General features: G+C 41.7%; 1 protein-coding gene across 9 annotated transcripts in view; it reads left to right on the forward strand.

The window, feature by feature from the left end:
* The window catches only part of ERC2 (ELKS/RAB6-interacting/CAST family member 2), a 1114913-nt gene that overhangs the window by 291749 nt on the left and 805969 nt on the right, over positions 1–17195 (forward strand). For all 9 annotated transcript variants that reach the window (XM_038740432.1, XM_038740438.1, XM_038740433.1 and 6 more), the window contains exon 3: positions 7664–7738. In XM_038740432.1, coding sequence (XP_038596360.1) covers positions 7664–7738 — 75 coding nt within the window. The remainder of the gene's footprint in view (positions 1–7663; positions 7739–17195) is intronic.

Below are 17195 nucleotides of genomic sequence, written 5' to 3' on the forward strand. Positions count from 1 at the left end.
ATTTTGGAACCCATGATTAAAGTAGTTTTTAATTTTATTCTGGTATATCAAATGTTAATAATTACCAGTTCTTGTAACAGTTGTTGCTAAGGTGAATGCATATTCTTTGGTATCTTCATTACTTTCTAAAGTTTAGTGTTAATTTGGGGTCACTGAGATGCTCTTCAGGATGAGAATCTTCAGGAATTTGAAAATATTTTCCCCAGGGTGACATGAATTCAGTGAGAAGGAGCACAGGCTGGGGGTCAGGGGACTTGGGTTCTAATCCTGACTCTGCCCCTTGCCTGCTGCCTTCCCCAACTAAGCCCTTATTTTCCCTATTCTTCTCCCTTCTACATCACCCTTGCCCTTGGATGTGTGCCCTATGAGGAAACAGCATGGCCTAATGGAAAGAACGTGGGCCTGGCTGTCAGAGGCCCTGGGTTATAATCCTGGATCTGCCTCCTGTATGATCTCGGACAAGTCAACTTCTGCATGCCTTGGTTTCTTCATCTGTAAAATGGGAATTTGATACCTGCTCTCCCTACTACTTAGTGTTTGAGACCCATTTGGGACAGGGGCTGTGTTTGATTTGATTATCTGGCATCTACCCGGGTGCTTGGCACATAGTAAGTTCTTAAAAAATACATTTTATGTTGTTATTATTACCTTTATTTTAAGGAACTTTGAGAATGTTTTCTCATTTATTCTTTAAACATCCCAGCAATGAAATATCATCACCTCTCTCATCACATCATCATTTGTTCAGTTATAACTGTGGGTAGCTCACTGTACTGGCAGCTTAAGGAATTCACAAAAGAAGTAGAAGGTATGCATACTGGCCTTCAGAAATAAGATGATAAATCTAAAATAGTTAAAAATATATGGATAGAGGTAAAATTAAAAGTTAAATGTGGATAAATATATAAGTAACAATCACCTACAAGGTATATCAATCAATCAATCAAATTTATTGAGCACTTACTGTGTGCAGAGCACTGTACTAAGCGCTTGGGAAGTACAAGTTGGCAACATATAGAGATGGTCCCTACCCAACAGTGGGCCCACAGTCTAGAAGAAGAAGAAGCAGAAGAAGCAGCAGCACAGAAGAAGCAACAGCACAGAAGAAGCAGTGTGGCTCAGTGGAAAGAGCCCGGGCTTTGGAGTCAGAGGTCATGGGTTCGAATCCTGACTCTGCCACATGTCTGCTGTGTGACCTTGGGCAAGTCACTTGACTTCTCTGAGCCTCAGTTACCTCATCTGTAAAATGGGAATTAAGACTGTGAGCCCCATGTGGGACAACTTGATTACCTTGTATCCCCCCCCAGCGCTTAGTACAGTGCTCAGCATATAGTAAGCGCTTAACAAATGCCATTATTATTATTATTAGAAGGTATATAATAATAATAGTAATAATGATGGTGTTTGTTAAGCGCTTACTATGTGCAAAGCAGTGTTCTAAGAGCTGGGGAGGTTACAAGGTGATCAGGTTGTTCCATGGGGGGGCTCACAGTTTTAATCCCCATTTTACAGTTGAGGTAATTGAGGCACAGAGAAGTTAAGTGACTTGCCCAAAGTCACACAGCTGTCAGTTGGCAGAGCTGGGATTCGGAGAAGCAGCATGGCTCTGTGGAAAGAGCACGGGCTTTGGAGTCAGAGATCATGGGTTCAAATCCCGGCTCTGCCAGCTGTCAGCTGTGTGACTTTGGGCAAGTCACTTCACTTCTCTGTGCCTCAGTTACCTCATCTGTGAAATGGGGATTAAAACTGTGAGCCCCCTGTGGGACAACCTGATCACCTTGTAACCTCCCCCAGCACTTAGAACAGTGCTTTGCACATAGTAAGCGCTTAACAAATGCCATCATCATCATCATCATTTGAACCCATGACCTCTGACTCCAAAGCCCATGCTCTTTCCACCGAGCCATGCTGCTTCTATATGGGTACTGAGGTGGTTGAGGACATGACTGTTGGTGTATGGTGGTGTTAGGGAATTGTCTTATGAAAAAGTCATCATGAAAATTGTAGCTAATGGCTGGAACTTTGTTTTATGTGAGCAGGAACGAGAAACCAATGGAGAAGTTTTGAGGAAGAGGTGTGATATTTTCTGATGGGAAATTTAAAATATGATTCATACATTTGCATGTAAAACAGCCTGTTGAAGAGATTATCATTTTGGTACCTGTGCCCAGTGCCGCACTAAGCGCTGTGGTAGATACAAGATAGATTGGACACCATCCTTATCCTACATGGTTCACAGTCTGAGTTTGAGGGAGAACAAGTACTGAATTCCCATTTTACAGATGAGAGAACTGAAGCACAGAGAAGATAAGTGACTTGTACAAGGTCGCACAGCAAAGTGGAAGAGTCGGCATTAGAACCCCAGGTTCTTCTGATTCTCAGGCCTATTCTCTGTCCACTAAGCCATACTGCTTTTCTGATTACATGGTTTTAAGGATGAAGTGAAATGTCTAAATTCATGAACTATTTTTGAAGGTTTGCACACAGATTGAGTATGAAAAACAAATTACAGATCGGTTCAGTGATCAAACCAAGGTTATGGACTTATAGGAAAGTGATGATGATGGTGTGAATGACAGTGTTGGGAAAGTTAGGAAGGGGGAAAGTAACGTGTCTACCAACTCTGTTATTCTCTACTCTCCCAAGTGCTAATACAGTGTTCTGTACACAGCGCTCAACAAATACCATTAATTGATTTAGGATGGAAGAAAGGATTGAAGAGTGTGGTCTAATGGAAAGAGTACTGGGATGGGGTCTGGGGGAACTGGTTTTAACAGTGACTGTGTGGCCTTCTGATTATGTAACAAGTACATCATTGAACCTATTTACCCATCAGCACTTTTTGAAGTTTGAATAATAATGATGGCATTTGTTAAGCACTTACTATGTGCAAAGCACTGTTCTAAGCTCTGGGGGAATACAAGATGATCAGGTTGTCTCACATGGGGCTCACAGTCTTCATCCCCATTTTACAGATGAGGTAACTGAGGCACAGAGAAGTCAAGTGACTTGCCCAAAGTCACACAGCTGACAAGTGGCTGAGCCGGGATTTGAACCCATGACTTCTGACTCCCAAGCCCGTGCTCTTTCAAACTGAACCACACTGCTTCTCTTTGAAGGTAGTAGGTTCTATGTATATATGAAAGTAAGCCCTACTTCAAACAGGGATTGGCCACATAAGGATGTTATTACCTAAGAAATTAGGGTGGGTAGAAAATATAGGTTCAAGAAGTGTTGTGAGCTCAAAGCAGCGTAGCTTCATGGAAAGTAGCTTAGCTTGGTGTCATCCTTGACTCCGCTCTCTCATTCACCCCTCACATCCAAGCCGTCACCAAAACCTGCCGGTCTCAGCTCCGCAACATTGCCAAGATCCGCCCTTTCCTCTCCATCCAAACTGCTACCCTGCTAATTCAACCTCTCATCCTATCCCGTCTGGACTACTGCACTAGCCTTCTCTCTGATCTCCCATCCTCGTGTCTCTCTCCACTTCAATCCATACTTCATGCTGCTGCCCGGATTATCTTTGTCCAGAAACGCTCTGGACATATTACTCCCCTCCTCAAAAACCTCCAATGGCTACCGATCAATCTGCGCATCAGGCAGAAACTCCTCACCCTGGGCTTCAAGGCTCTCCATCACCTCGCCCCCTCCTACCTCACCTCCCTTCTCTCCTTCTACTGCCCAGCCCGCACCCTCCGCTCCTCCACCACTAATCTCCTCACTGTACCTCGCTCTCGCCTGTCCCGCCATCGACCCCCAGCCCACGTCATCCCCCGGGCCTGGAATGCCCTCCCTCTGCCCATCCGCCAAGCTAGCTCTCTTCCTCCCTTCAAGGCCCTGCTGAGAGCTCACCTCCTCCAGGAGGCCTTCCCAGACTGAGCCCCTTCTTTCCTCTCCCCCTCGTCCCCCTCTCCATCCCCCCCGTCTTACCTCCTTCCCTTCCCCACAGCACCTGTATATATGTATATATGGTTGTACATATTTATTACTCTATTTATTTATTTATTTATTTATTTTACTTGTACATTTCTATCCTACGTATTTTATTTTGTTGGTATGTTTGGTTCTGTTCTCTGTCTCCCCCTTTTAGACTGTGAGCCCACTGTTGGGTAGGGACTGTCTCTATGTGATGCCAATTTGTACTTCCCAAGCGCTTAGTACAGTGCTCTGCACATAGTAAGCGCTCAATAAATATGATTGATTGATTGATTGATTGATTGAAAGAGCCCAGACCTGGGAGTCAGAGGTCATGGGTTCTAATACCATCTCCTCCACTTGTCAGTTGTGTGACTTCGAGCAAGCCACTTAACTTCTTGGTGCCTCAGTTCCCTCATCTGTAAAATGGGGATTAAGAGTATGAGCCCCATGTGGGACAACTTGGTTGACTTGTATCTACCCCAGTGCTTAGAACAGTGCTTGGCACATAGTAAGTGCTTAAATGCTGTAATTATTATTTTTATTGTGGGCAGGGATGTCTCTCTTTATTGCTGTATTGTACCTTCCCAAGGGCTTCCTACAGTGCTCTGCACACAGTGCTTTGTAAATACAATTGAATGAATGAATAGTTAATGTGGATGAGTTGGGGCATGCCTGCTGGGGCTATGCTATCAGTAGTGAAGGTTTTCAAATGAAGAGCTGCCTAGGTCATCTCACATGGTGAACAGACTCAGGAGGAACCCTGAAAATAGCTGGCTAATGAGGGTGACAAAACTACAGTGGCTACAGAGGTCGCTAACGTGGCAGTTATCTGCGGGGCTATGGTACATATCAGCAGTATGCTGTGGTCCTAGTGGGCAAAAGTTGATTTTGTATGTAAACTTGCACCTTGCAAGGTGCAGCATCCCTGCCCTCCTTACTGACCTGTTGCACCCACTATCCCAGTGGGAATATGACAAGAGAGTGGGAGTGGTGCTGTGTAAACCACTAGCTCTATAGTCAATTTCTTCATGTAGGTCCTCAGTCCTGAAGTCTTGACTGAATTGAGGATCATCTGTCATTTTCGACAGACATTCCATCAACACCAATATCTCTTTTCTTGTGGACAGTGCTTCTCTGTTTGACTGACAAATTACCTTGGTTGGCTTCAGACTTAATGGCAGTCCATAGTCCAGGCAAAATGGATGAGATTCATCATTGTTTTTGATCTTTTCTTTCCACTTATTGTTGAGCTGGCATATTAGCAACAGGTTTATTAGCATTTAAATATCTTACAACAATGTGAGTCAGTGAAACTGGAAATACAATCTCTGTTTCCTAGTCTTTGTACCTACTCTACTGTAGTGAGTCAGTCCTGCGGTTGGTCCAGTGGAAAGAGCCAGGATTTGGGAATCAGGATAGCCAGTTCTAGACCTGGCTCTCCAAGTAGGAAAATGCCCCCTGTGTCTATGCCATCCGTCGATGGTGAAGGTTTATGAATGAGGAATTAAAATGGTGAAGATTTATGAATGAGGAATTACCCAAGGTATTCCACCATGTGGAAAGACCCAGCAGAAATCCTGAAAAAGAGCTTGTTTATATGGGTGGTGAAGACTGCAGTGGCTACCAAGGTCTGCTGGGTCATGGTGAAACAGCACATCTTCTGCAGTATGCCTCGGTTAATTTTGACTAAAAATGGGTCCTGCATTATAAAAGCCTTTGCATGACCTTCACAATATGTAACACTCCTGCCCCTCTAGTCCATCATACACTCTGTGGAAGCCAGTAGCACAATAATCAGTAACTTTGCACAGGTTCAGGACCAGGCTAATTCTTTGTTCTTGATTCATCATCATTGGGTTTAAGGCACTGAGTTGGTTCTTCCCCTCATACGGAAGGAAACTCTCTCCTCTTCCACTACACCCCAGTCTGCACACTTTCCTCCTCTTATACCAACCTACTCACTATGTCTCTATCTTGTCTCTCTCCCTGCTTTGCCCATGTCCTCCCTCCTGCCAGGAACTCCTTCCTACGTTCATATCCAGCAGCCAATCACTCTCCCCATCTTTAAAGCCTAACTAAAATTATATCTCTTCCAAGAAGCTTTTCCTAACTTCTCACTTCCCCACCATATTCTCCCTCCTTCTTGGTATCGCCCTGCACTTGATTCTGAACCTACTAAGCACTTTGATATTCACCCTACCCCCCTCTCTAGATGTACATTCTCTAGACTGTCAGTTTCTTGTGGGCAGGGACCATGTCTACCAACTCTGTTGTACTCTCTCCTAAGCACTTATTACAGTTCTCTGTACACAATAAGTATTAAATAAATACCAGTTATTAGATGGATATCCTTATACTCCTCTGTATCCCCTTTATGTATTTGATTTTAATATCAGTCTCCCCCACTAGATTATAAATTTCTTGAAGGCAGGGATCATGTCTACCAACTCTACTGTATTGTAGTCTCCCAAGTGCTTAGTTCAGTGCTCTGCACACAGTAAGCATTCAATAAATACCATTGCTGTATTGGTTGATAGAGTTAGAGAGCAGTCTGAAGGCATAATAATGCAACTTTTTTAAATAGTGAGAGTCACACTGGCCATACACTGACCAGAAACATATTGATCTGACTGAGCTAATGCAAGCCACTGAATTCTATGGAAAGGGGCTATATACAAAGACCAGCCTTTTTGTGATAGAGGTTTGTATGGAAATTTGTATTCATTTATTCATTCAATCATATTCATTGAGCATTTACTGTGTGCAGAGCGCTGTACTAAGTGCTTGGGAAGTACAAGTTGGCAACATATAGAGACGGTCCCTACCCAACAACAGGCTCACAGTCTAGAAGCGGGAGACAGACAGCAAAACAAAACATGTAGACAGGTGTCAAAATTGTCAGAACAAATAGAAGTAAAGCTATATGCACATCATTAACAAAGTAAATAGAATAGTAAATATGTACAAGTAAAATAAATTGAGTAATAAATCTCTACAAATATATACAAGTGCTGTGGGGAGGGGAAGGAGGTAGGGCGGGGGGATGGGGAGGAGGAGAGGAAAAAGGGGACTTAGCTTGAGGGTTATAAATTGTTTGAATTTCACGTTTCTAAGTGTTCTCAATAATGTTACCTTGTTACCTGATTTATATTAATTCTGTTTTTAACTACCTGTTTTTGTATGCTAATCATGACATTTTCATTATAGAGATGAAATGCTGGATAAGTACTAAAACTGGCAGAGTGCTGCAGACAGTGCTTCGTCAGCCAAGCTACAACTCTTAAAAGTGCCAGTTTATTTTGAAAACCTTTTCCATTGTTTGTTCTAAAGATGAGTATAAAATGCAGTGCCCAGTAGTAGATTGAAATATCAGTAATCATATTTTTCTTCTGCTTACCGTTTATTAGGAGTAAAGATAAATTTAATTGAGTAAATCATGATTTGCTGTCGGGCAGCAGCAGGAGTGTTGTTCAGTGTTTGGACTAAGATTACTTGCTGGCTTTGTCACAGTTGACGTTAATTATTGATGGAAGTTTCAGAAATTGCGCATGTGCCAGCAACATTGACTGTAATACGTACTGGAGACAGCAGTAATGCTAGAGGGTTTAGGGAAAAATGCACCTGTAGCATTTAGACCTATTCATATAAAACCTCTTTTTTTTTGTACTGAGCTACATTCATCTTAGAACTACTAGATAATGGAAGGATGAATCGTCAAGCTTATTTCTATCGTGTCCCTCCACAGGAACTACACAGAAGAACTCAACTTCAGCCTGAACCTGCTAAGACAAAGGCTCTTCAGACAGTCATAGAGATGAAGGTAGGGGCTGTTTGTGCTTGTTAATCATAATTTGAAATTGTTTAAATAGGTCATGATCACCTAAACTGAAAGTATAAAATTAAGTTGATTATTTCAGTTTTTTTATTTTTTGCAGTTTCTCCCTAACTCATTCACAAACTGATGGTGGATTTTATTTTTGTACCTGTGGCTTATCATGTTCTTTTTATGTCTTGACTGCTCTTCTAGGTTAAGGGCTGAGGTCTAAAATATCATCCAACAACCTTGACCTCAGTGTGTCCTGAGAAGTGGTCTTTCTTTTCAGCATTAAGAAAAGGTTTGGTATTTTTACAGACGTGAATTTCAAGAAACTTAATTTTTTTTCTCTTTTTATCTAAGACGTGAGCAAGCTGAAAAGCACTTCTGGGATACAATATTTTGTTTTAGAATTAAAAGTATAATACCTGGAAAACACTTTTCATCGAAATGTGTTTTCCCCCATCCACTATGGGTGTAGAAGCTTGAGCGGTTTTTCTTAGTGAAGTATGAGAATGATAACAATGCAAATAATAAACTACCATATTTAGCTCCGAGGGAACAATATGTAGACATTAAAAATATGATGACACACTAAGGAAAATAGATGCATTTAAAATACAAGTTAAAATATGAAGAAAAATTATCAGTTTGGAAAACTGATCAGTTAATGAAATTTTGTCAGTTGCTTTGTGGAGCTTCTAGTACCCTGATGCCTTTCCACTTTCCAGTCTTTCTGAAGGGAATCGATATATTAATCTATTTCAGTCTGTGTCCTTTTAATGGATGGCTTTTGAGTGGAATACTTTTTATACTGATTGTATTACTTATGAAGAGGTATCTAAATAGAATTATCTGAAATTTGGAAATTCTGCCATCTTAGAAAGCAAGGTTCAAGCTAGTTAGTGGTCATGATCAACCTGTGGAAGAATACTGAAAAATAGGGAAAACCAAATGTCTTTCATCATCTCTGGACAGAGGTTTTCCCCTCCCTATCACCATACACCTTTGAATTTCCAGTTCAGGCCCAAAAGACCCCAACCCTTAGGGAGAAAGGCATAAATGTATGTTATTGAACTACTGGCTAAAGAGCAGAAGTTGGCTTCTGTCATTTCCAGTCGGTGATAATGTCTTCAACCAAGCAGGGTTTGTGTTGAAGTAATGCAGACTGTTTGCTTTGAAACAACGACACCATAAGCCTGCTTACAATTACAATATTTGAAAAAATCAGTTATCTTTTTTTTAAATTAGGAAGCCAGTGTTGAATAAATATTTGTGATTCTTGTAATCATTTGTTAATGTTTGGTTTACTTGCTATTTTACTTTGACTTATTTGGAATTTCTTGAGACTCAAATTCCAAGTAAGAAGGAATGATTCAGAGATAAAACTTCACCCTGAAACCTAATTGAATAAAAGACAAAACTTTTCTGAAATTCAGAAAGGTTCCCATAACTCCCCTTCTACATTTTAAAGGGTACTTTCCTAGTCCAGAAGTAAGAGTGCCTTCTCTTAGAAATGTGTGAGAAGTGCAGTTCCCTGTTTCCCTCAGAAACTCGAAAGTTTGGAGAAAGTCATCGGGAAATCTAAATTTCTTATTCAGTATTTTGGCTAAGCCTGATATTTTAGGTTAGATATGTGTTCCATATCATAACCCGTGTCTCTGGTAAAAAGCTTGAAGTATAGATGCATAGATTCTTGGCATCCTTTCTGATGTTTATATAGAGAAGAAAATTAATGTATCCAGTTTAACTCCCATTCATTTTTTACACAATCTATTTTTATTTCTTGGATTAAAAGTGTTTGAATTCTTAAAATCAGTATGTAAAACAGATCTTATTGCTGGTATTTACAGTGACTCAAAAAGCACTGTGGAGTATACCTTTAATACCTTTAATTTTGATTATTATAAGTGTGCTCCTCCTTTTTAGCAAATAAATTCTGTGACCTTATAGCACCTTATGACATCTTTAAACCCAGCAAATAGTAGACTATTTAGAATTTTATCTAACCTGCAGTAATGACAATGATGGTATAGTGCTACTGTAGTCCCTCTAGACTGTGAGTTCATTGTGGGTAGGAATGTGCCTGTTTGTTGTTATACTGTACTCTCCCAAATGCTTAGTACAGTGCTTTGCACACTGTAAGCACTCAGTAAGTAGGATTGAATGAATGAATATAGGTCAAGCATTGCACTAAGTGCTGGGGAGAGGAAAGATAATCAGATGTGATGCAGTCCCTGTTCCATATGAAGTTTGCAGTCTAAATAGGAGGGAGGACAGGTATTGAATCCTCATTTTGCATATGAAGTGACTTGCCCCAGATGACACAGCAGACAAGCTGCAGAACTGGAATTAGATGCCATATTCTCTGAATCCCAAGTACATGCTCTTTACACTCTTTCCATGCTCTATAATAACATGCAAGTGCTAACTCATTGCCATCCAGATTGCATTGTGATTTCATCCAGTCCCATAAATGATGCAGAGGCCTGACTACTTGGTTCCTATATTGGAAAGCCCAGATCTTAGAGTAAGAGTTGGCATCTATTTGAATGTAATAATAATAATAATTATGCTACTTGAGTGCTTTCTATGTACCAAGCACTGTTCTAAGCACTGGGGTAGATACAAGGTATTCAGGTTGTCCCACGTGTCACACTCTGAATGCTCATTTTACAGAGGAGGTAACTGAGGCACTGAGATTGTGGTATTTGTTAAGTGCCTACAATGTGTCAAGTACTGTGCTAAGAGCTGGGGTAGACACAAGTTATTCAGATAGGACATGGGCCCTGTGCCACTTGGGGCTCACTGTCTAAGATGGAGGAAAACAAGGTTTAAATTCCCATTTTACAGATGAGGAAATTGAGGCACAGAGAAGTTAAGTGACTTGCCCAAGGTCACACAGAAAGCAATTGGCAGAGCTGGATCAGAACACAGGTCCTCTGACTCCTAGCCCTGTGCTCTTTCCATTAGGTCATGCTACTTATTATTATTATTGCCATTATTGTTATCATTATTGCACAAAAAATCTCCTATACCAAAATTCCTAATTACATAGCTCTTATCAGGAAAGAACAAGTAAACAGCCTATACCCTTGTAATTTTGGAGAGAAAAATTAAAAGTCCCAGTTCCTTGCTCAATAAACTATTTCTGTTCTTCCACATCCAACAGAACAAGACACCAGCTCAAAGTCTGTCAATCTTGCCGCAATTAAAGCCTTGTTCTAAACCACTTTGTAGCTGAGTGAAGGATACTGCTTAACACTGTAATTTTTTCAAAGTTGTTCTTTTGAGTGTGGAGGAGATTTTCCTCACTTATGTTTCAAAATCAATAGGTGTCATGCATGCACAGTGGATGCAGTGAAATCCTGGATAATTTTCAAATATGGTAACCTCCAGTTAAACTGTGACAGAGTTTTCATATGCTGGCAAATCATAAAAATACGACTCAGAACATCTCAATCAAAATGGAGGAGCTGAAGCGAATAAAAATATTTGTGGTTTATCTTCTTGCAGGGAGCACCATGTTTTTATTTTGATCCAGATTTGGTATGGCAGGTATGTTACAAGTTTGCACTTAGAAATTTGCTTGTCATTTCCTAGAAAATATTCTGGTTGTAGTAAGCTTTCCTTTTTCCTGCTTTAGCAACTTAGCTTTGAAACACTTTTTCATAAGCTTCCCCTTTCCCCATGAAGTGGGATACTGCCAAAGCAGCAGTGGCATTTTAAAAAGATAATTTTCTCCTTGCAATTTAAAAAAATAATTCGATTTTTTCACATTTTTCTCATCTTCCATTTCAGGGAATTATATATAAAGAATTCTAGACTAGATTGGCAGTATCTACATCAAATGTTTTCCTCTGTTAGAAAGCACAAGTTCAAGTCACCATTTCGCTAAACATTACATAGAGAACCAAATGTGAACTAGAGAATCTTTATCATCATCACCAACAGCATTTATTGAGCACTTGTACTTTATACACATATAGTGCTTAGAACAGTGCTTGGCACATAAGTGCTTAACAAGTACTATCATTATGAATGCATACGGACATTTGTGTATACGCACATGGATGAAACAGTTCTTTGGTAGACTGTAAGCTCATTGTGGGCAGGGAATGTCCCTGATTTATTGTTGTATCATACTTTCCCAAGTGCTTAGTACAATGCTCTGCACACAGTAAGTGCTCAATAAATATGATTGAATCAATGAATATTGCAGATGAAGATATTCATGTTGGGATTCTGTTAATGCATGAGTGTGGCTAAAAAATGCAATGCGTAATGGACTCTCCCTTCTGCATTGTGTGCATGTAAAATAGTTACTTGTTAAATTAATGACCTTATTCCATCCTGGGCCTATCTCTTCTTTTGATTTTGATCCTCCTTCTGGATTTCCTGGTCTTCATAAAACATTTGGCTGAGAGCAGCCTCACTTCAAGTTGCTGTATATTTTGCATTGTTTTAGACTGGGCTTGAGTTAATCTTTCTCTTCATTTTTTTTCCTGCTTTCTTTGCCTGTGGGTGCACCTTTTTAGTTCACCACTCCACAGCTGCTTAGTGTCTTCCTGTCATCCATTCTACTCACATGTCCTGCCTAGCAAAGCTGTGTTGCGGTGAGCGTTGCCTCACTGTTAATGAGCTAACTGAATTCCACGAACTCTTTGTTGGTAACCTTGTCCTGCTGTTTGATGTTGAGTACAATTCAAACATGAAGTTGGTTAAACTTCTCAAGAAGCTAGTTATTTCTTCTGCGGTAGGTCCAGAGGTTCCAATCCTATAGAAAGTTGGATCCGACATCAGCTTTGTACATCTGCAACCTGGTATGGAGATTGATACTTTATGGTTACCTTACTCTAGTAATCTGCCAAAATAGCAGGCAAGCCTTTTTCAATTTTGTATTCTATTTTATCTTATCTATGCATCATTGGACAATGCATGGTCTATTTAGTAGAATTTAGTGACAACATTCATTTCTGGGTTGCCTGTGACAATCTTGGAAGGTTTCTTGAGCATAGACCTGTAGATAACCTCGACTTTCTTCAGGGTTATTGCCATTCCTTAGTGCTCCGGCAACTCCATGAGGACATTGAGAAGCAGCATGGTCTATTGGATAGAGCACAAGCCTAGATGTTTTGGGCAGGGAACATGTCTACTAACTCTGTTATATTGTGCTCTCCCAAGTGCTTAATATAGTACTCTGCACTCAATAAGCACTCAATAAATACATTTGATTGATTGGGAGTCAGAGGATCTGGGTTCTAATCCTGGCTCTGCCACTTTCCTGATGTGTGACCTTGGACAAATGACTTTAGTTCTCTGAGCCTCAGTTTTGTCATCTGTAAAGTGAGGAGTAAAATACCTACCTCTTCTCCTTTCTCAATAGGTAGAGGTGGATGGATTGAGGAAAGGCTTGTGCATGAGGATTAAGTCCTCTTCTTGCTTGCCAATTTCCACAAGAATACCATTAGATCTGGGTGTTTTACCATGTTTCCTGGTTTTGAATGTGGAAGTTAGTACACAAGCACTTAGTACAGTGCTCTGCACACAGTAAGTGCTCAATAAATACGATTGAATGAAGTTACTGCCTCAAAATTAGGAACTAAGGGCCTGCCTTCATATAGCTAGTTTTATCCTTCAAAGGGTCTCTTGAACATGCCTTTTGTCATGAAGCATGGTGACCAACTTGGCTTGGAATTCCCAGTGGACTGGAGCTGAGTGAAAAGTGAGAATCAGAGACATACAGGTGGGGATAATAATAATGATAATGATGATGGCATTTGTTAAGCACTTACTATGTGCAAAGCACTGTTCTAAGCACTGGGGAGGATACAAGGTGGTCAGGTTGTCCCATGTGGGGCTCACAGTCTTAATCCCCATTTTAAAGATGAGGTAACTGAGGCACAAAGAAGTTAAGTGACTTGCCCAAAGTCCCACAGCTGACAAGCAGCAGAGCCAGGATTAGAATCATGACCTGTGACTCCCATGCCCATGCTTTTTTCACTGAGCCACGGATATGCAGGCACATACAAGGAGGCAAGGAGCAGAGCCAGTTTAAAATAGTCTTTGAGGTAAGCAACTGCCTCAAGATGCCACATGGAAGGAACAAAAGCTCAATCCCTTTCAAAGACGGTGGCCGTGCCACCCTTCTCAAAGATGGCTGCCCTTTGAGAAGATGGAGGCAGGGTGGAAGTGACCCATTAGAAGTAGCATCATGGCTCAGTGGAAAGAGTACGGGCTTTGGAGTCAGAGGTCATGGGTTCAAATCCCGGCTCCACCAATTGTCAGCTATGTGACTTTGGGCAAGTCACTTAGCTTCTCTGTGCCTCAGTTACCTCATCTGTAAAATGGGGATTAAGACTGTGAGCCCCCCCCGTGGGACAACCTGATCACCTTGTAACCTCCACAGCACTTAGAACAGTGCTTTGCACATAGTAAGTGCTTAATAAATGCCATTATTATTATTATTAACAGAATGTAAGATGATGTCTCAGAGTTTAGCTTCTTGGGTTGCTTGGTGGAGAGGTGACCACTAGGGCAGAGTGGGGACATGGTGTTGGTAACTTTAGGTACATATAATGTCTTTTATTGGGGAAGTGAAAGATATTGTTAATGGTTATGGGCAGATACAAATATTTACAAATAGAGCGATCAGAAAAAAAAATACCTGAGGACAGCCATAAATAATTAAGTACCACAAGTGGCCTTTTTGTTGATATGATTAGTGTTGATGGAAATGCCTATTGGAACTATTCAAAGTTAATTGTCTACTGTTCATTATCTCTAGAACTTAAATGTTTACATAAACCTATTCTCGACATTCATTCTTATATGTTTATTTAATTGTACACTCAATCATTTATTTAGATTATTCTGATTACTCGTTTGTAAATGCTTTTATGTCTGCCTCCCTCATTAGTACAGATGCCTTTTGGGCACTCATTTTGGCACTTCTCAGTACAGTGCATAGCTCTCAGTGGGTGCTCTGTTAATGCTATTGCTACTCCTGCTTCTGCAAGCTAACAGTAAGCAGATGTAAATTGGTCCCCATTGAGTTGCTAATGATTGAACTGCTAGGTGTCTGAGAAAGGATCAGATAAAGCAGACTAGACAATAACAGAAAAAATAACATAATAATGCAAATTAGATAGCAGACCTTATTAAAATACTTGCCCCCTCTTTTTTCCCCCTCCCTGGCCACCAGCTTCAACTACTCATTCTTCAGTGATTGCTTCCCCACGGCTTTCAACTTGCCCAGGTATCCTCATTCCTTGACCCCACTGGCTCCCTACAGTTATTGTCCCATCACAGCTCTTAGAGAAGCGGCATGGCTCAGTGGAAAGAGCCCGGGCTTGGGAGTCAGAGGTCACGGGTTCTAATCCCAGCTCCACCACTTGTCAGCTGTGTGACTTTGGGCAAGTCACTTAACTTCTCTGGGCCTCAGTTACCCATCTGTAAAATGAGGATTAAGACTGTGAGTCCCACGTGGGACAACTTGATCACCTTGTATCTGCCCCAGCGCTTAGAACAGTGCTTTGCACATAGTAAACACTTAACAAACACCATAATCATTATTATTATTATCTCCCTCCTACCATTCCTCTCCAAGCTCCTTAAGCAAGTTGTTTACACTCATGGCCTCCACTTCCTCTCCTCCAGTTCTTGTCCTCAACCTCCGGCAATCCGGCTTCTATCCCATTCACTCCGTAGAAACTGCCCTCTCTAAAGTCATCAATAATCAATCAATCAATCAATCATATTTATTGAGCGCTTACTGTGTGCAGAGCACTGTACTAAGCACTTGGGAAGTACAAGTTGGCAACATATAGAGACAGTCCCTACCCAACAGTGGGCTCACAGTCTAAAAGGGGGAGACAGAGAACAAAACCAAACATATTAACAAAATAAAATAAATAGAATAGATATGTACAAGTAAAATAAATAAATAAATAGAGTAATAAATATGTACAAACATATATACATATATACAGGTGCTGTGGGGAAGGGAAGGAGGTAAGATGGGGGGGATGGAGAGGGGGATGAGGGGGAGAGGAAGGAAGGGGCTCAGTCTGGGAAGGCCTCCTGGAGGAGGTGAGCTCTCAGTAGGGCCTTGAAGGGAGGAAGAGAGCTAGCTTGGCAGATGGGCAGAGGGAGGGCATTCCAGGCCCGGGGGATGACGTGGGCCGGGGGTCGATGGGGGACAGGCGAGAACGAGGTACGGTGAGGAGATTAGTGGCAGAGGAGCGGAGGGTGCGGGCTGGGCTGTAGAAGGAGAGAAGGGAGGTGAGGTAGGAGGGGGCGAGGTGATGGAGAGCCTTGAAGCCGAGGGTGAGGAGTTTCTGCCTGATGCGCAGATTGATTGGCAGCCATTGGAGATTTTTGAGGAGGGGAGTAACATGCCCAGAGCGTTTCTGGACAAAGACAATCCGGGCAGCAGCATGAAGTATGGATTGAAGTGGGGAGATCAGAGAGAAGGCTGATGCAGTAGTCCAGACAGGATAGGATGAGAGCTTGAACGAGCAGGGTAGCGGTATGGATGGAGACGAAAGGGCAGATCTTGGCAATGTTGTGGAGCTGAGACTGGCAGGTTTTGGTGACAGCTTGGATGTGAGGGGTGAATGAGAGTCCAATAATCTCCTTCTTGCCAAATCCAATGGCCTCTACTCCATCCTAATCCTCCTTGACCTCTCAGCTGCCTTGAGCACTGTGGACCGCCCCCTTCTCCACAAAATATTATCTAACCTTGACTTCACTAACACTGTCCTCTCCTGGTTCTCTTCCCTATCTCTCTGGCTTCTCTGAGGTCTCTTTCACAGGCTCCTCTTCTGCTTCCCACCCTCTAAATGTGGGAGTCCTTCAATGCTCAGTCCTGAGTGCCCTTCTATTCTCCATCTCCAACCACTCCCTTGGAGAATTCAATAATCCCCACGGCTTCAACTACCATCTCTATGAGGATGATTGCCAGATCTTCCTCTGCAGCTCTGACCTTCCTCTCTCCTTCTCTGCAGACTCACAATTTCCTCTTGCTTACAGGACATCTTTACTTGGATGTCTCAGTGACACCTCACACTTAATATGTCCAAAATAGACCTCATATTTCCATCTAATCCATGGCCTCCCACCGACTTGCCCATCACGGTAGCCAATACCACCATCCTCCCTGTCTCACATGCTGAAACCGTGGCATTATCTTTGACATATCGCTTACATTCAATCTGCATATTCAGACTGTAACCAAATCTTGTTGGTTCTACCTTTCCAAAATGTTGGGAATCCATTCCTTTCTCTCCATCCAGGCCGCTACCAGCATAACCCACCTCAATGACTGCATCAGCCTCCTTTCTGACCTCCCTGCCTCCTGTCTCTTCCCATTCTAATCCATACTTAACCTCTGCTGCCTGAATCATTTTTCTAAAAACTGTTCAGTCCATGTTTCCCCACTCCTCAAAAAACCTATAATGAC

This window comes from Tachyglossus aculeatus, chromosome X1, assembly GCF_015852505.1.
Source record: "Tachyglossus aculeatus isolate mTacAcu1 chromosome X1, mTacAcu1.pri, whole genome shotgun sequence".
Classification (NCBI taxonomy): Eukaryota; Metazoa; Chordata; class Mammalia; order Monotremata; family Tachyglossidae; genus Tachyglossus; species Tachyglossus aculeatus.